Source organism: Panulirus ornatus, chromosome 10 (genome assembly GCF_036320965.1).
Source record: "Panulirus ornatus isolate Po-2019 chromosome 10, ASM3632096v1, whole genome shotgun sequence".
NCBI lineage: Eukaryota > Metazoa > Arthropoda > Malacostraca > Decapoda > Palinuridae > Panulirus > Panulirus ornatus.
The window spans coordinates 31,566,246-31,587,364 of NC_092233.1; the positions used below are offsets into that span (position 1 = coordinate 31,566,246).

The 21,119-nt window shown below is 48.4% G+C and overlaps 2 protein-coding genes across 11 annotated transcripts in view; one reads left to right on the forward strand and one right to left on the reverse strand.

The window, feature by feature from the left end:
• Positions 1–21,119, forward strand: part of galene (potassium two pore domain channel subfamily K member galene) — a 477,630-nt gene that overhangs the window by 242,076 nt on the left and 214,435 nt on the right. The window lies entirely within an intron of this gene.
• The window catches only part of LOC139750879 (superoxide dismutase [Cu-Zn]-like), a 60,669-nt gene that overhangs the window by 19,152 nt on the left and 20,398 nt on the right, over positions 1–21,119 (reverse strand). For all 3 annotated transcript variants that reach the window (XM_071665741.1, XM_071665744.1, XM_071665743.1), the window contains exon 2: positions 19,219–19,304. In XM_071665741.1, coding sequence (XP_071521842.1) covers positions 19,219–19,304 — 86 coding nt within the window. The remainder of the gene's footprint in view (positions 1–19,218; positions 19,305–21,119) is intronic.

A 21,119-nucleotide genomic window follows, 5' to 3' on the forward strand; every position in this document is an offset into this window, starting at 1 on the left:
TGATGACCAAGGCTGTCCAGGTACGTAAATTCCTCCTGGTTATGCCAAGCTCTGTTGTTCGCAGTGACAGAGATGTCCATGGTTACTTTTGATTGTAGTTACTAAGGCTGGCCAGATAACTGGACCCTTTCAGTCACTTTTACTGATACTGAGTCGTCTGTCCCATTCTGTTCTCTAGGTACTGGATCGTCTCTCCCATTGTGTTCTACAAATACTGGGTCTTCTATCCCTTCCTGTTCTGTGAAAGTATTTGATCGTCTCTTGCATGTAGGAGTGCAAGGCCGTCGACTCTGATCCGCCCTGTATGTGTAGTTGGTCGTCAGGTGGGCTTCCATGAATTTCCATCCAGAAGACACAATATTTACGAGACTTAACAACTGAAGTTACTGCATGACAGGCAGTGACCCACTCCTCTGTTCACACAAGCCTGTGTCGTAATAATTTGTACCTGGCGTATTCCTCGTACGTGACAAATACTATTATAAGAGGGAGATCAGTAGACGTGATGCTGCCGTTTGGAACGTTGCCCTCTAAGTCGTCATCACCATCGCCAGGCGAAGTGTCACAGAGTGAGGTGACCGCCAGAGAGATAGGGACAAGGATCAAGCGAGGTCAGTTGAAGGAGGAAAGCTTTGCCCCTCTCCACATACATCATCACACGCCACTCGGGTTGGTTAGACCTCATCTTGGACGGCCCCGGCTCCTTCCATTTTTTCTTCTCATCAAACTGTAGCAATTAATCATATACTCAACACGAGTTCCCCAGCAGTCACAACATCTCTAACACACCAGACCTCTATTTTTTCCACTTTTGAACCTTCCCAGTATACGCACACCTCCTGAACCTTCCCAGTATACGCACACCTCCTGAACCATCCCAGTATACGCACACCTCCTGAACCTTCCCAGTATACGCACACCTCCTGAACCTTCCCAGTATACGCACACCTCCTGAACCTTCCCAGTATACGCACACCTCCTGAACCTTCCCAGTATACGCACACCTCCTGAACCTTCCCAGTATACGCACACCTCCTGAACCTTCCCAGTATACGCACACCTCCTGAACCTTCCCAGTATACGCACACCTCCTGAACCTTCCCAGTATACGCACACCTCCTGAACCTTCCCAGTATACGCACACCTCCTGAACCATCCCAGTATACGCACACCTCCTGAACCATCCCAGTATACGCACACCTCCTGAACCATCCCAGTATACGCACACCTCCTGAACCATCCCAGTATACGCACACCTCCTGAACCTTCCCAGTATACGCACACCTCCTGAACCTTCCCAGTATACGCACACCTCCTGAACCATCCCAGTATACGCACACCTCCTGAACCTTCCCAGTATACGCACACCTCCTGAACCTTCCCAGTATACGCACACCTCCTGAACCTTCCCAGTATACGCACACCTCCTGAACCATCCCAGTATACGCACACCTCCTGAACCTTCCCAGTATACGCACACCTCCTGAACCTTCCCAGTATACGCACACCTCCTGAACCATCCCAGTATACGCACACCTCCTGAACCTTCCCAGTATACGCACACCTCCTGAACCTTCCCAGTATACGCACACCTCCTGAACCTTCCCAGTATACGCACATCTCCTGAACCTTCCCAGTATACGCACACCTCCTGAACCTTCCCAGTATACGCACACCTCCTGAACCTTCCCAGTATACGCACACCTCCTGAACCTTCCCAGTATACGCACACCTCCTGAACCTTCCCAGTATACGCACACCTCCTGAACCTTCCCAGTATACGCACACCTCCTGAACCTTCCCAGTTTACGCACACCTGAACCTTCCCAGTATACGCACACCTGAACCTTCCCAGTATACGCACACCTCCTGAACCTTCCCAGTATACGCACACCTCCTCTACCCCTCGCATGGGTTCTCTCACTACAATCTCGTTTCTGTCAATGCTAGCTGGGCACGTCCACCGTCTGCTACCTCCTCGAAATGCTAACTTGGGCACTGTGACAGAGCTCAGTGGTCATCCTACAGTTTTTCTTAATTCCTGCTTTACTGGCCGGGATACCTCATGCTGTGTTGAAGACATAGCGGGTCAAGTTTTGCCCGTGGCATGTTGGTGACGATAAGAAGAGAGAGAGGGGAGAGAAGGGGCAGTGGTCAGGCGAGGTCAGCCGCCGGAGGTAAGGTAAGGGTGCGGACATCCCCGCCCGTGGCCCCTTCTCCGTGGCGTTCCATTATGGTAGCGGCCGCCGGCCTACTCTACCATGAAACAGAATTCCGCCACCTAAGCACGAGTCCCATCCATGTGATACGAGTTTCTCGACTCCTTCATGAAGGTGGAGACTGTCGACGTTCCTCCAGCGGGCAGGGCAGGGTCGACGTCGTCCAAGGCTTCGTCATCCAAGGTTATTTCTGCTTTGTCACGCCACACAGAACCATGGGAGAAGACAGGACTGTCCTGTTTCTGGTACGTGAGATACAAGCAGACAGTGTACTTAGGGAAGGACAGGTTATAGACCGGATGAGTGGGGATGTAGGAGAGATTGTGGAGCGGCCTCCTCTTCCTGTGATGGTTTACAGCTCACGTTCGTGTGACTGTAGCTGGGTCACTCCCAGTGTTACCAGTAAGGTCGGCCATAACGGTGGGGAAGATGACCGGAAACTTGAGGACCTGGACAGTTCATTAACCTCAGTACAACACCAGGACCGTCCCAGATACTACCAACACGACGCACTCACCACAAATAGGCTTACACCACCGCAAGCAGTCTGCTCCATCAGCCACGGTGCGAGGCGGGGCAGCCAGCGTGTCGCAATCAAACTATGATCACTGTGGCAGGTGAAGGGAACCAAGTTTTTTTCCCCCCGCGTACTACATAGTGTTACATGGCACACATCATGTTATCTATGGCCAGTAATTACACAGAAGTAAGATTCTCTGATGATTTAGTTTTTGTGTGTGGCTAGGTTGAGCAACAGGTCAAGTGAAAGGGACGTGACATTGATGACAATGTAAATGTATTTTTATATGGAGGTAAATCTTAGTGATGGGCAGTGTCCAGTTAATAGTAGCAGCTGGTGCAGTCTTCTGGGAGGCTGTGAAGTGTTGACAGGTATAGCACAGCACACACAGCTGGAGATGGGACAATGAAGTGTTGGCAGGTATAGCACACACAGCTGGGGGATGGGACAATGAAGTGTTGGCAGGTATAGCACACACAGCTGGGGGATGGGACAATGAAGTGTTGGCAGGTATAGCACACACAGCTGGAGATGGGACAATGAAGTGTTGGCAGGTATAGCACACACAGCTGGGGGATGGGACAATGAAGTGTTGGCAGGTATAGCACACACAGCTGGGGGATGGGACAATGAAGTGTTGGTAGGTATAGCACACACAGCTGGAGATGGGACAATGAAGTGTTGGCAGGTATAGCACACACAGCTGGAGATGGGACAATGAAGTGTTGGCAGGTATAGCACACACAGCTGGGAATGGGACAATGAAGTGTTGGCAGGTACAGCACACACAGCTGGGGGATGGGACAATGAAGTGTTGGCAGGTATAGCACACTCAGCTGGGGGATGGGACAATGAAGTGTTGGTAGGTATAGCACACACAGCTGGAGATGGGACAATGAAGTGTTGGCAGGTATAGCACACACAGCTGGGGATGGGGCAATGAAGTGTTGGCAGGTATAGCACACACAGCTGGGGGATGGGACAATGAAGTGTTGGCAGGTATAGCACACACAGCTGGGGGATGGGACAATGAAGTGTTGGCAGGTATAGCACAGACAGCTGGGGGATGGGACAATGAAGTGTTGGCAGGTATAGCATACACAGCTGGGGGATGGGACAATGAAGTGTTGGCAGGTATAGCACACACAGCTGGGGAAGGGACAATGAAGTGTTGGCAGGTATAGCACACACAGCTGGGGATGGGACAATGAAGTGTTGACAGGTATAGCACACACAGCTGGGGGATGGGACAATGAAGTGTTGGCAGGTATAGCACACACAGCTGGGGGATGGGACAATGAAGTGTTGGTAGGTATAGCACACACAGCTGGAGATGGGACATTGAAGTGTTGACAGGTATAGCACACACAGCTGGGGGATGGGACAATGAAGTGTTGGCAGGTATAGCACACACAGCTGGGGGATGGGACAATGAAGTGTTGGCAGGTATAGCACACACAGCTGGGGATGGGACAATGAAGTGTTGACAGGTATAGCACACACAGCTGGGGGATGGGACAATGAAGTGTTGGCAGGTATAGCACACACAGCTGGGGGATGGGACATTGAAGTGTTGGTAGGTATAGCACACACAGCTGGGGATGGGACATTGAAGTGTTGGTAGGTATAGCACACACAGCTGGGGATGGGACATTGAAGTGTTGGTAGGTGTGGCCCACAGTCTGGGGAGAGGTCGTCATACTAGATGAAGTAAGACGTCAGCTAAGTACATATTGAGAGTACATTATGGATGGAGGTTGTGAGGTCAGCACTCGCTTCCTGGGCGGTACCAGATGCAACAATGTATGTCGCTCTGCCTCACTCACTGGGCGCTCACAGTTATGAACAATATCACAATCGTGAGGGATATGGAAGCCAAAGGCTTTTAGGAATACAGAGGTCGATTCAATCTTTCCTGCTAAAGTTCTTAAAAGCCGTTGTTTCATTTACCGCTCTCTAAACTGGGCTAATTCTGTAAACAATGGTAGGCTGTCGTACTTTTTCTTCTCTAATGAATGTGACCGCGTTTACCTGCCTCTGTATCTTCTGTTATCTCAGGTGTACGTTACAGTTAACAAAATCAATGGTTTCGTTGTACTTTTAAGTGAGTGGGGTTCATGATGCACACCTTCCTCCGTGTTTCATGTCGGCATCATTCCCTGGTATGCACTGCCCAGAATTCCATGACAGCCCAAAAACAGCTGGAAAATGACGACACTTTCTTTACCCTCTGTACCACAAGTCGTGAAAGTCCGTCTGTGGCCGGGCTCAGCGTCACCCAGGGGTCTGGCCAGCAAGGTACACTCACACTGCTGGTGCCAGTGGGTCGGTATTCGGTTGGGTCAGGTTCACGTCAGGTCAGTCCCTCCTCACCTATCAGCCACTCTCGTGGGGCCTCTACCTCCCTGTGCACCTCGCTGGTGGAGCACAAACACATTTACGAAATCAGACCAAACCTGGCTGGGTGATGGTATGAAACAGGTTCGGTGTGACAGTGTGCAGCAGTGCCTGCCTTATGTCTTGGAATCTGGTGTGTCACCCCTTGCGTAAGAGCGACGATAAAGTGAACATATGACTTGAGGATTTATGATAAAACTCCTGAGGTCACATATTCACTACACCAGCAGCGTCGGTCTTGAGCAACTGCTGCTGACACAGCGGATTCTTCACAGGTTCCCCCCAGCGTCTCCGTCAGCACCCCCGCCCAGCCCCCCAGCGTCAGCACCCCCGCCTCGCCTCACGATATTTCTGAACATCCCCAGCCAGTGTCGCCGGCGGCGACCCATGCAGTTCTTCACAGTACCTCCCCCAGCGTTACTCGAGCGCCTCACCACTCACTCACACCCACCCCCGCCCAGCGTGAACACCTCCCACCAACTTTGGGATCCATTTATAAAAGTTATGACGGTGGAGGAAAAACCAATACCCAGTTCGTGATTTTTAAGACATGTAGTGACTGTGATCGTGGCAGATGATAGATAGAATACGGTTCATCTTGGGGGATAGACTCGGGCTGAGGCTGTACCACTAACCCAGCCAGTATGGTCTGGTGGCCATGTGCGATTTCAGAAGGGCAGGACAGGAGGCTCCCTGACAGAGGAGCAGCAGCCTCCGTCAGTCATGTCTGGAATGTTGGGGTTCAGGTGGTGCTGTCAGGGAACAAGATGTTGGGGTTCAGGTGGTGCTGTCAGGGAACAAGATGTTGGGGTTCAGGTGGTGCTGTCAGGGAACAAGATGTTGGGGTTCAGGTGGTGCTGTCAGGGAACAAGATGTTGGGGTTCAGGTGGTGCTGTCAGGGAACAAGATGTTGGGGTTCAGGTGGTGCTGTCAGGGAACAAGATGTTGGGGTTCAGGTGGTGCTGTCAGGGAACAAGATGTTGGGGTTCAGGTGGTGCTGTCAGGGAACAAGATGTTGGGGTTCAGGTGGTGCTGTCAGGAAACAAGATGTTGGGGTTCAGGTGGTGCTGTCAGGGAACAAGATGTTGGGGTTCAGGTGGTGCTGTCAGGGAACAAGATGTTGGGGTTCAGGTGGTGCTGTCAGGGAACAAGATGTTGGGGTTCAGGTGGTGCTGTCAGATAACAAGATGTTGGGGTTCAGGTGGTGCTGTCAGGGAACAAGATGTTGGGGTTCAGGTGGTGCTGTCAGGGAACAAGATGTTGGGGTTCAGGTGGTGCTGTCAGGGAACAAGATGTTGGGGTTCAGGTGGTGCTGTCAGGGAACAAGATGTTGGGGTTCAGGTGGTGCTGTCAGATAACAAGATGTTGGGGTTCAGGTGGTGCTGTCAGGGAACAAGATGTTGGGGTTCAGGTGGTGCTGTCAGATAACAAGATGTTGGGGTTCAGGTGGTGCTGTCAGATAACAAGATGTTGGGGTTCAGGTGGTGCTGTCAGGGAACAAGATGTTGGGGTTCAGGTGGTGCTGTCAGGGAACAAGATGTTGGGGTTCAGGTGGTGCTGTCAGGGAACAAGATGTTGGGGTTCAGGTGGTGCTGTCAGATAACAAGATGTTGGGGTTCAGGTGGTGCTGTCAGGGAACAAGATGTTGGGGTTCAGGTGGTGCTGTCAGGGAACAAGATGTTGTTGTTCAGGTGGTGCTGTCAGGGAACAAGATGTTGTTGTTCAGGTGGTGCTGTCAGGGAACAAGATGTTGGGGTTCAGGTGGTGCTGTCAGGGAACAAGATGTTGGGGTTCAGATGGTGCTGTCAGATAACAAGATGTTGGGGTTCAGATGGTGCTGTCAGATAACAAGATGTTGGGGTTCAGGTGGTGCTGTCAGATAACAAGATGTTGGGGTTCAGATGGTGCTGTCAGATAACAAGATGTTGGGGTTCAGGTGGTGCTGTCAGATAACAAGATGTTGGGGTTCAGATGGTGCTGTCAGATAACAAGATGTTGGGGTTCAGGTGGTGCTGTCAGATAACAAGATGCTGCAAACGGTCTTACGAGAAGCCATCTTGTGTTGTGATGCGAGTCCTGTTAGATGCTGGATTACCATGAGATATATAGGACCAACCATACATCACGTGGTGAAGGGCCAACCATACATCACGTGAAGGGCCAACCATACATCACGTGGTGAAGGGCCAACCATACATCACGTGGTGAAGGACCAGCCATACATCACGTGGTGTAGGACCAACCATACATCACGTGGTGAAGGACCAGCCATACATCACGTGGTGAAGGACCAACCATACATCACGTGGTGAAAGGCCAACCATACATCACGTGGTGAAGGACCAACCATACATCACGTGGTGAAGGACCAGCCATACATCACGTGAAGGACCAACCATACATCACGTGGTGAAGGACCAGCCATACATCACGTGGTGAAGGACCAACCATACATCACGTGGTGAAGGACCAACCATACATCACGTGGTGAAGGACCAGCCATACATCACATGGTGAAGGACCAGCCATACATCACATGGTGAAGGACCAACCATACATCACGTGGTGAAGGACCAGCCATACATCACGTGGTGAAGGACCAACCATACATCACGAGGTGAAGGACCAACCATATATCACGTGGTGAAGGACCAACCATACATCACGTGGTGAAGGACCAGCCATACATCACGTGGTGAAGGACCAACCATACATCACGTGGTGAAGGACCAACCATACATCACGTGGTGAAGGACCAACCATACATCACGTGGTGAAGGACCAGCCATACCTCACGTGGTGAAGGACCAACCATACATCACGTGGTGAAGGACCAACCATACATCACGTGGTGAAGGACCAACCATACATCACGTGGTGAAGGACCAGCCATACATCACGTGGTGAAGGAACAGCCATACATCACATGGTGAAGGACCAACCATACATCACATGGTGAAGGACCAACCATACATCACGTGGTGAAGGACCAGCCATACATCACGTGGTGAAGGACCAACCATACATCACATGGTGAAGGACCAACCATACATCACGTGGTGAAGGACCAACCATACATCACGTGGTGAAGGACCAACCAAACATCACGTGGTGAAGGAACAGCCATACATCACATGGAGAAGGACCAACCATACATCACGTGGTGAAGGACCAACCATACATCACGTGGTGAAGGACCAGCCATACATCACATGGTGAAGGACCAGCCATACATCACGTGGTGAAGGACCAACCATACATCACGTGGTGAAGGACCAACCATACACACGTGGTGAAGGACCAGCCATACATCACGTGGTGAAGGACCAACCATACATCATGTGGTGAAGGACCAACCATACATCACGTGGTGAAGGACCAGCAATACATCACGTGGTGAAGGACCAGCCATACATCACGTGGTGAAGGACCAGCCATACATCACGTGGTGAAGGACCAACCATACATCACGTGGTGAAGGACCAACCATACATCACGTGGTGAAGGACCAGCCATACATCACGTGGTGAAGGACCAACCATACATCACGTGGTGAAGGACCAACCATACATCACGTGGTGAAGGACCAACCATACATCACATGGTGAAGGACCAACCATACATCACGTGGTGAAGGACCAACCATACATCACGTGGTGAAGGACCAACCATACATCACGTGGTGAAGGACCAACCATACATCACGTGGTGAAGGACCAACCATACATCACGTGGTGAAGGACCAACCATACATCACGTGGTGAAGGACCAACCATACATCACGTGGTGAAGGACCAGCCATACATCACGTGGTGAAGGACCAACCATACATCACATGGTGAAGGACCCACCATACATCACGTGGTGAAGGACCAACCATACATCACATGGTGAAGGACCAACCATACATCACGTGGTGAAGGACCAACCATACATCACGTGGTGAAGGACCAACCATACATCACGTGGTGAAGGACCAGCCATACATCACGTGGTGAAGGACCAACCATACATCATGTGGTGAAGGACCAACCATACATCATGTGGTGAAGGACCAACCATACATCACATGGCGAAGGACCAACCATACATCACGTGGTGAAGGACCCACCATACATCATGTGGTGAAGGACCAACCATACATCACGTGGTGAAGGACCAGCCATACATCACATGGTGAAGGACCAACCATACATCACGTGGTGAAGGACCCACCATACATCACGTGGTGAAGGACCAACCATACATCACGTGGTGAAGGACCAACCATACATCACATGGCGAAGGACCAACCATACATCATGTGGTGAAGGACCCACCATACATCACGTGGTGAAGGAACAACCATACATCACGTGGTGAAGGACCAGCCATACATCACATGGTGAAGGACCAACCATACATCACGTGGTGAAGGACCCACCATACATCACGTGGTGAAGGACCAACCATACATCACGTGGTGAAGGACCAACCATACATCACATGGCGAAGGACCAACCATACATCATGTGGTGAAGGACCCACCATACATCACGTGGTGAAGGAACAACCATAAATCACGTGGTGAAGGACCCACCATACATCACGTGGTGAAGGAACAACCATACATCACGTGGTGAAGGACCAACCATACATCACGTGGTGAAGGACCAACCATACATCACGTGGTGAAGGACCAACCATACATCATGTGGTGAAGGACCCACCATACATCACGTGGTGAAGGAACAACCATACATCACGTGGTGAAGGACCAACCATACATCACGTGGTGAAGGACCAACCATACATCACGTGGTGAAGGACCAACCATACATCACGTGGTGAAGGACCAACCATACATCATGTGGTGAAGGACCAACCATACATCACGTGGTGAAGGACCAACCATACATCACGTGGTGAAGGACCAACCATACATCATGTGGTGAAGGAACAACCATACATCACGTGGTGAAGGACCAACCATACATCACATGGTGAAGGACCAACCATACATCACGTGGTGAAGGACCAACCATACATCACGTGGTGAAGGACCAACCATACATCACGTGGTGAAGGACCAACCATACATCACGTGGTGAAGGACCAACCATACATCATGTGGTGAAGGACCAACCATACATCACGTGGTGAAGGACCAACCATACATCACGTGGTGAAGGACCAACCATACATCATGTGGTGAAGGAACAACCATACATCACGTGGTGAAGGACCAACCATACATCACATGGTGAAGGACCAACCATACATCACATGGTGAAGGACCAACCATACATCACGTGGTGAAGGACCAACCATACATCACGTGGTGAAGGACCAACCATACATCACGTGGTGAAGGACCAACCATACATCACGTGGTGAAGGACCAACCATACATCACGTGGTGAAGGACTAGCCATACATCACGTGGTGAAGGACCAACCATACATCACGTGGTGAAGGACCAACCATACATCACGTGGTGAAGGACCAACCATACATCACGTGGTGAAGGACTAGCCATACATCACGTGGTGAAGGACCAACCATACATCACGTGGTGAAGGACTAGCCATACATCACGTGGTGAAGGACCAACCATACATCACGTGGTGAAGGACTAGCCATACATCACGTGGTGAAGGACCAACCATACATCACGTGGTGAAGGACCAACCATACATCACGTGGTGAAGGACCAACCATACATCACGTGGTGAAGGACTAGCCATACATCACGTGGTGAAGGACCAACCATACATCACGTGGTGAAGGACTAGCCATACATCATGTGGTGTAGGACCAACCATACATCACGTGATAAAGGATCAGCCATACATGATTCCAGTGTTCCGGTTGAGTTGACACCAGGGTTTGAGAGATGAAAATGTCAAATGTTTACAGACTACACAACGAGGGACGGAAAGTGAAGACAGTAGCGCGGGAGAGAGCAGTTGGTTGGACAATGCACTAGCCAGCCAGGCTCGCTCGCTGTGTATGAACAGTTACCTGGGATAATTCTGACGACGACAGTTCTGGCGAATACTTTTGCCACTTCGTTTAGTCTTACACGGAAACAAACATAAGATCCATATTTTGGTACGGAAGTGAAACCTAGAATATTCTAAATAATTTCAAAATGGTGAAACAATGTCAACACAGATATGAGAGCTGTGCAGTAACTGTGGTCCAGCTGAGAGGTTAAGCTGAACGAACAGAGAATGTGGCAAACATGGAGACATTTGTGCAGTCTAGAGGAGGTGAACTTGCATGCTTCAGCTGTGTTGTCGTTAATCTGATCAAACTTTAGGTTTTCATTTGACGAGTAGCGTCTGTATAGAGATTCTTGAATCTTGTTTTTCATCAGCCGTTTCCTGAGTGAAGCCTGGAGCATCACGTAGGGGGAACAGTGTCATGGACACCCTATGCATGGTTCGTCATTAGCCCCAGGGGCATGACTGTACGGGGGGAGGTGACCCGCCATAACGGTAAGGTCACAGGTCAAGCCATCGTAGGGTGTAAACATCAATTTAACAAGTCTGTCGGGGAAGCCGAACATCATTCCCCCATCGGGTCGTTAGGGCCCCCGAGTGATGCTGAAGAAACCGAGACACTGTTCATTCTCACAGCCGTCACTGTTCTTATAGATCACTGTTGTTGTCACTGCGACCACCGCTACCCACCGAGGTAACGTTCACGTCACAGTCCAAGACATTCGGCCTACATAGGTTGGCCGAGACGGAAGTTCCGTACGTACGCGTGTCCCGCGGTCACCTCACCTTGGTCAAGGCTGTGCGAGTGGTGACGTAGTACCTGCAGGCCACACACAGGGCACACGTCCTCCTGAAAACAGAGGCGCCTGAGCAGGTAGGCCACCCCACTGTAATGGTGATTACTGTGTGGTCTGGTGCAGGGAGCCCTCAGGCGATACGTTGGTGGCCAGGAACGTGACATACCAAGAGTGGGTGGAGGGAGGCCTCCACTCATCTGGGGCGGGTGGAGGGAGGCCTCCACTCACCTGGGTGGGTGGAGGGAGGCCTCCACTCACCTGGGTGGGTGGAGGGAGGCCTCCACTCACCTGGGTGGGTGGAGGGAGGCCTCCACTCACCTGGGGCGGGTGGAGGGAGGCCTCCACTCACCTGGGTGGGTGGAGGGAGGCCTCCACTCACCTGGGGCGGGTGGAGGGAGGCCTCCACTCACCTGGGGCGGGTGGAGGGAGGCCTCCACTCACCTGGGTGGGTGGAGGGAGGCCTCCACTCACCTGGGGAGGGTGGAAGGAAGCCTCCACTCGCCTGGGGTGGGTGAAGACCGGTGCTCATCTGACAGTCTCCTCACGTGTTACAGGTGTGAGGCTGTCGGTGCTCGCGGATATTTACACTGTAACATCACCAGACTGTTGATGGTCAGTGTAATGACGGTACAACCAGCTGCTTCCTAACATAGTGTTTACCACCATTAGTGTGTGTTGGGTGGGGGGGGGGGGGGGGGGGGGGGGGAATTTCCTCGTCTGGAGTAGTGACTCAAAAAAAATTTTTTCCTTTGTTATCTGAAGCGTAATTCAGACCCAAAAGCGGTCAAATTCCCTGAAATCAGTACACCTGGTGACGTCCTTCTGATAAATTCTCCCTCCCGCCCTCCTCCACCACAACCACCACAAAAAAATGGAAAGCGAGAATAAAATCGCCAGTGACAAAAAGCACATTCTCCCTGACGTCCTAGCCTCATCACTAGCTACATAGCATTTCTCGACGGTGACCTACAAATGAAGGATTTCCTCCCAGATACGTGTGTCCGACCCTGACTTTGTCTCCTGGAAATAATTCATTACCATAACTCGTCATGTGATGCCCCTGTCATCATCATAACTCGTCATGCGATGCCCCTGTCATTACCATAACTCGTCATGCGATGCCCCTGTCATCATCATAACTCGTCATGCGATGCCCCTGTCATTACCATAACTCGTCATGCGATGCCCCTGTCATTACCATAACTCGTCATGCGATGCCCCTGTCATTACCATAACTCGTCATGCGATGCCCCTGTCATTACCATAACTCGTCATGCGATGCCCTGTCATTACCATAACTCGTCATGCAGTGCCCCTGTCATTACCATAACTCGTCATGTGATGCCCCTGTCATTACCATAACTCGTCATGCGATGCCCCTGTCATTACCATAACTCGTCATGCGATGCCCCTGTCATTACCATAACTCGTCATGCGATGCCCCTGTCATTACCATAACTCATCATGCGATGCCCCTGTCATTACCATAACTCGTCATGTGATGCCCCTGTCATTACCATAACTCGTCATGCGATGCCCCTGTCATTACCATAACTCGTCATGCGATGCCCTGTCATTACCATAACTCGTCATGCAGTGCCCCTGTCATTACCATAACTCGTCATGTGATGCCCCTGTCATTACCATAACTCGTCATGCGATGCCCCTGTCATTACCATAACTCGTCATGCGTTGCCCCTGTCATTACCATAACTCGTCATGCGATGCCCCTGTCATTACCATAACTCGTCATGCAGTGCCCCTGTCATTACCATAACTCGTCATGCGATGCCCCTGTCATTACCATAACTCGTCATGCGATGCCCCTGTCATTACCACTTCAGTAATGTTAGTCATGCAGTTCACCGGTCACAACAGGTTAGCACACCTTACCTTAAACTCGTCCTTCCACATTGCCAAGTATCGCGCCTCGTGAAACCCTCCAGTACGACCTTCATTATGTATGATGAACGGGTCGTTGACCTGACCCTTAAAGTTCAGGTTAGAGAGAGGTCAGTCCAATATACCCGAGAATCTTATGTCGTTGTGTGGCAGGTTGCACCGTCGTGTCACACACACACACACACACACACACACACACACACACATTGTTGTCAGTCATACTGTAACAGAGACTACGCAATAACGCAGTCATGGCTGGATATGTTATATGTGAATTATCAAGAAATCTTACCTTAAAATTTGCCTTTTGCTTTCGTAATCGATTATATTAATTGAGCAATGCAGGAAGGTAACGCTTGTCCTGCTTCCCACACAACTTTGTCTGGTATTACGCGAAGCTATTTGTTGGTCACATGATAATGAAGCCGTAACCCTTGTCACACATGATGAAGCTACAACCCTGGTCACACATGGTAACGAAGCTATAACCCTGGTCACATATGATGAAGCTACAACCCTGGCCACACATGGTAACGGAGCTATAACCCTGGTCACATATGGTAACGGAGCTACAACCCTGGTCACACATGATGAAGCTACAACCCTGGCCACACATGGTAACGAAGCTACAACCCTGGTCACACATGGTAACGAAGCTACAACCCTGGCCACACATGGTAACGAAGCTACAACCCTGGTCACACATGGTAACGAAGCTACAACCCTGGTCACACATGGTAACGAAGCTACAACCCTGGTCACGCATTATAACGCCATGTTCTCTGGCGACAAAAATCGGAAACTGATGTTGTGAGGCTTATCTGCTGGAGAACATTAACAGGATCCGAAATTCCTCATGTGTGTGGATGAAGACAGGATAGGAAAGCAGAAGGCTCCTCCTAACCTACCAGTGTAGATGGAGACAGGATAGAAATGAAGGCTCCTCTCCATCCACCCCTATACATGGACAAAGGCTGATAAAGCAGTAGGCTCACCAATATAGGTGGAGACAGGATAGTAAAGCAGAAAGCTCTCTTCACCCACCATAATGGATGGATACAATCTAGTAAACTGAAGGCTCCCTCCCCGCCCACCATTAATGATGGAGACAGGGTAGTGAAGCAGAAGGCTCCTTCTCACCCATCATTGTAGATAGAGACAGGAAGGTGAAGCAGAAGGCTCCTTCCCACCTATAGATGGAGACAGGATAGTAAAGCTGACAGCTCCTAGTGATCCAGCATTATCAAAGAAGACAACAGCAAAGCAGGAGGCTCATGCCAAGCCATCACTATGTACAGAGAGAGGACAGTGGAATGTGTGTCTTCTCCCAGCCCACCATTGTTGATAGAGACAAGACAGTAAAGTATGAGGTTCCTTCCCGCCCATCACGATAGCTTAGGCATTAGTTGACAGGTCCCTGCACAGACGGCAGGCAGAGGTAAACGAAATGGCCGGGTAACAGAAATGTGTAATGATCGGTATTCAGTTATAGCGGAAGGTTTCAACCGAACTGTATAGAGATTGGAAGAATCTCTTTCCAGTATGTCCGACGCGTTGTCTCGTACCTAAATGTGGTTGATAGTAACGACTGGTTGAGACACGTGAAAACATCAATACACACTTTGTTTTAGCTACTAGTGAGGATCATGTCTATAATGTTGTGCTGGGGAAAATAATCGGTACGAGTTCATCGATGAGCGACAAATCACTTTTGATAGTCGTGAAAAATATCAGGTTTTAGTCCTGGAAATTTAAATCATCTTTACTGTTGAGAAGATAAGCTGTAACGACATCATCAATTAAAATAATAGGAACATTGTGCTTAGGAAACCGTGGGTAAGATATTTGTAGTGGTGGAGAGAACAAGTGTACACACCAATGTGTTGCTGATGGTCATTTTCTAGAAGCAAGCTAAGGTGATGCAGACGTGATAAAAAAAAAAAAAAAAAGAAAGCCTTCTAAGAAAATAACAGACACGGAGCAGTTACCAATATAAGGAAGTACGATTTTATGAATTTACATTGAGAATCTGAAAAAAAAAAAAAATAAGCATCAGGAATGTTAAGGAATTCAATGATTATGTTGGAAGGTCGAGAATCCTTATCCAGTCACGTGGTTCATAGCGACATGAAAACGCTGTCTTGGTTCAACACAGTTTAGACATAGACACAGTTTAGATCTTCATTTCTTTTTTACACTGCATTTACCACTGAAGACTCGGCTATTTGAAATTCAGTTACTTTGGTAGCAGAAGAGAACATTTTGCATCGTACTGGCACAATGAAATGGAATGAAATAATAGGGCGAGTCCTGATAACTTTTATTTTAGAACATTGAGAGAATCTGAATGTAATTAAACTCCTCAGTTTCTTCAGTAAATTGTTTGCCATTGTCGAAGGAAAGTAACAAGCCTCTGCTCAGTAATCATTGGTCAGTCACCCGAGGTCTGTAGTTTGTAAACTTACAGGAACCATCACCAGAGACAAGGTTGTAAATTATTTAGTGGGTCATCACCAGTCAATCAAGGATTCTTAATATGGTTTTTCCACGAGCTCGTTCATGTGTGACACGCTAGTGTGACGTGATGTAAACATTGTGAAAGTCATGATTTCTCGTATCCTCATATTCAGAAAGCGTTCAGTGAAGTCCGGCATCACTGACTACATGCATTATTAGTAACATGACATGACGTAGTTTGGATTGTACCTGTGGTGGTTAGAACATTGTCTGACGTGATAAACAAGGAGAAGTGATTAACTGCATGACTGACTATGTAAACCTAACAAGTAATGTACCGCAGGGATCTGTCTTGGGTCCAGTTCTCTTCTCGGTCTGTGTAGTATAATAACTCTCTTGTAACATATCAAAATCTCGATAATTATCTAGCTGGGCAAATATGGTAGTAACAGAAATTCGTGATGTCAACACGTGCAAGCTGAGAGGCTGGTAGACAGGCCGGCTTCACTTTGAAACTGAATTTTAATATCGACAAGTCCAGAACTTTCCACATCGGTGGGAAAACACAAGACCAAGCTACAGTATGGTTTCTCCTGAGCTACGAAAGGTAGGAGGAGGAGGAGAAACTATTTGCAGTATTAATCGATGATGACCTAGAGTATAGTAAACAGTGCGCAGTAGTAGGTAGGAAAAAAAAAAAGCCTCAAAGAAGCGGATTCGAATTGGTCTAAAAATTAATCTTCACTCCGAACATTTCACTGGAACGTCACCAACTCCACTATGTTCAGTGTTAGTCGCCCTGCTTGAAATAAAGACAGACTGAGGGAAGTACAGCGGCGAGCTACCAAGGTGATTTCCGGACTGAGAAAGGATCCTATGGTAATCCTATGGACTTCCGTGGTGTAGCGGTTAGCGTTCCTGACCACGACGCATTCACGAGTTGGCCAGGGTCGAGGGCATACATTGGACTCCTGGTTGCAGCAGTCTGTCCACAGTCTAACCTGCTGTTCATCCCACCGGGATTGGTCGATAAGATGGAAACCCGGCTCATATATAGCGTTAATGAGGTGGCCTTGATTACGGCCTCAGTTGCCAGTGCCGTCTCAGCTTGATGAAATAAAAGACGAATATGTTAAGCTTAGTATAAAGTTAAGAAATAATCTGATACAAGTTTTCAAAAATATCAAATTCTATGAAAGACTTCATGTGAGCAGCTATTTACATAAGGCTCGAGTTATCCACTTTCACTTGCAGTAGTTGAGACAGAATCGTCGCAGGCTTAGGTTTAACTTCGAATATGGTGAAGTACTTTCTCTTGAACTTAACATATGGAATCATTTACCAGCACGGGTACTTGACACCACCACCACCATACATACGTGTCAGACAAGACGTGTTAAATATTCCGGTTCAAGTTTACATTCGACATTTGCGCTGCCTCAGTTACATGTATGATTAACAGGTATTTCCTGGTAAGTCACTTGTTTGTATGTCTACTCTTCCCTCACTCGTCTCCTTGTTCCTGGCACCTCACCATCGTAGACAGCCACGACACGACCCTTTGATATGTTGCAGTTTGTAGTCATTGTGACAACGAGAGGCGCTGAAGTGGTAACCTGGTGAGTTGCAGGGAAAGTGTACTGGCCATAAATTTACCCACCGTGGAATAGTGACGAGTGAGGGGTGACCTGATCACAATATTTTAGTTTTTTAAATCATCTCGATGACGTAGACAGTGAACAGTTCAAGATGATGGAGCAGATCAGCCGGTTGTACTAACATGAAAATAAGTAAGAAACTTTTATGAAAACATACACAGAAATACATTGATGATGCAGGAGCAGTGGATGAAGGGAGTAAACAAGTACGAGATTATGAATGTGGACAGCATACACAAGATTAAGAAGTTGTACGATAGAGAATGTTCCAGAGATGGGGCCCCACGAGTGTAGGAATCCCTCCCCATACTGTGCCCTCCCCATACAGTGCCCAGATGTGGCAGTGATGTAGACACTTGCCACGACAGTGACAGTAACCAAAGCAGTAGCTGCACTAGCAGCAGTGTCCACTATATGTAGGTAGAAAGTGACACACACACACACACACACACACACACACACACACACACACACAAACACATCTTGCCCGGAGCCCGTACCGGTGCTCAAGGATCCACCTTTTAAGCTAAAGTATCGAACCCCCCCTGCAAGAGGGTTAAGTGTTGCACAGCTTTGGCTTTATACACCTGCCACAGATGACGCAACATCACCTCCCTCCCTACTGAAGGCCATACGCCTCCCATGAGTAAGCACAGGTGACCGTGACAACAGCTTCACCACACCGGAACTCCCAGCTTATCATTGGTAAGCTTACTATTATATTTCCTTGTGGTGTGGAAAGCTTTTCCTGACCGTAGAGGAGGTGGGGGGGGGGGGGGGGGGGGTCGTAACCTTGATACACCGTACGTGACTTGTGTTCCTCACGTTGTTGTCTTCCATGTCTCAGTAGTTGTGTTCCTTGTATTGCTGGTTTATGTCTACCATCTCTCTACTGCTGTGTTCCTTGTGTTGCTGATTGAGGTCTTCCATTTCTCTACAGTTGCGTCACTAAGTGTTTCTGGTGGATGTCTACCACGTCTCAGTTTTGTGTTGCTGATTAATGTTTACCATGTCTGCCTAATTCTGTTTCTCGTGTTACTCTCCGATGTAATCCATATTTACTCCTTAAAGTTTGTAACTCTGTGTTTCAGGAAGGTATGCAGTACTCGCCTCAGTCTTCCCTAATAAGAAATTAAATTCTCTGGTGTTTCGTCTGTTGAAAGCTGTATGAAGCAATGTATAGTAAGGGACACATAACCACACTGGTAAAGGAGCCATTGTGACAACATACTAACACATTTGGACACATCAACGTTCACTGAGGATGTGGTAAATACTCACCCGGCAGGAGGCGAGGGCCACCAGGCACAGGAGAATGGTCGACTGCATCATCTTCACCATACTCGCACCATTAACCATCTCAACACCTGTGGACAACACATACCATTAACCATCTCAACACCTGTGGACAACCATGACCATCCGTAACAGGTATCAGCGACCACTACCCTCTCCCTGTGTCTCCCAGCAGCTTCCACTGGTGAACCGTCATACTGTGACCGTGAGCGAGGACTGGTAAGCGGTGTTGTTCACGGAATACAAAACATCATGCGTCTTACACTGACACACTCACACCTGCCCTTCACTTATACACGCATCATGCACCTTACACCCTCACAAACTGTGTGTGTCCATGATTATATGCATGAAAAAGAACACACACACCCATATATATATATACCACACACCAATCGCCACCTCCCGCACCAGCGAGGCAGCGCCAAGAACAGAGGATGAGGACTGGGCCTTTGAGGGAATATCCTCACCTGGCCCCCTTCTCTGTTCCTTTTTTTGGAAAATCAAAAAAAAAAAAAAAAGAGAGGGGAGGATTTCCAGCCTCCCGCTCCCTTCCCTTTTAGTCGCCTTCTACGACACGCTGGGAATACATGGGAAGTATTCTTTCTCCCCTATCCCCAGGGATAATAAATATATATATATATATATATATATATATATATAAGATCAGAACTGGATGCGATTGATTAACTGTGGTACATTGTTGACTTTTACAGTGGGGAAGGGGTACACACCCACTCATCATTCTCACTTGTCATCGTTTGCCCTCCCTTCTCCCACATCTTTCAAGAGATACATAACACGTCTCTATTTTCAGCTCAAAATTCCCTGAGATAAGCCCTACGTAGCAGCCTAGCCTGATGTCAAAACGTCTTCGTAGGTCTTTTAATTGTACGGAAACATGTACAGGTTCGACCAGATGATGGTAGTTTCTAAAATCATAAGACATTCTGTTAAGAGTCTTCAGAGATTGACTTAATATGGATTCACTTCAGTGTGATGTTTTCATGGCTTTTAAGTGTTCGCACACCTGTTGTTTTAAACTATGGAAGGTTTTGATACAGAACATTCGACTCGACTAACACAAGTGAAGGTTCTATCATTAGATAAAATAAGAAATTTTTTTGAATCTGTACTTGCTCATTACTAACAAAGCCATCATATAAACTTATATATATATATATATATATATATATATATATATATATATATATATATATATATATATATATATATATATATATATTTTTTTTTTTTTTTTTTTTTTTTATACTTTGTCGCTGTCTCCCGCGTTTGCGAGGTAGCGCAAGGAAACAGACGAAAGAAATGGCCCAACCCCCCCCCCCCCCCCCATACACATGTACATACGTCCACACACGCAAATATACATACCTACACAGCTTTCCATGGTTTACCCCAGACGCTTCACATGCCTTGATTCAATCCACTGACAGCACGTCAACCCCTGTATACCACATCGCTCCAATTCACTCTATTCCTTGCCCTCCTTTCACCCTCCTGCATGTTCAGGCCCCGATCACACAAAATCTTTTTCACTCCATCTTTCCACCTCCAATTTGGTCTCCCTCTTCTCCTCGTTCCCTCCACCTCCGACACATATATCCTCTTGGTCAATCTTTCCTCACTCATTCTCTCCATGTGCCCAAACCATTTCAAAACACCCTCTTCTGCTCTCTCAACCACGCTCTTTTTATTTCCACACATCTCTCTTACCCTTACGTTACTCACTCGCTCAAACCACCTCACACCACACATTGTCCTCAAACATCTCATTTCCAGCACATCCATCCTCCTGCGCACATCTCTATCCACAGCCCACGCCTCGCAACCATACAACATTGTTGGAACCACTATTCCTTCAAACA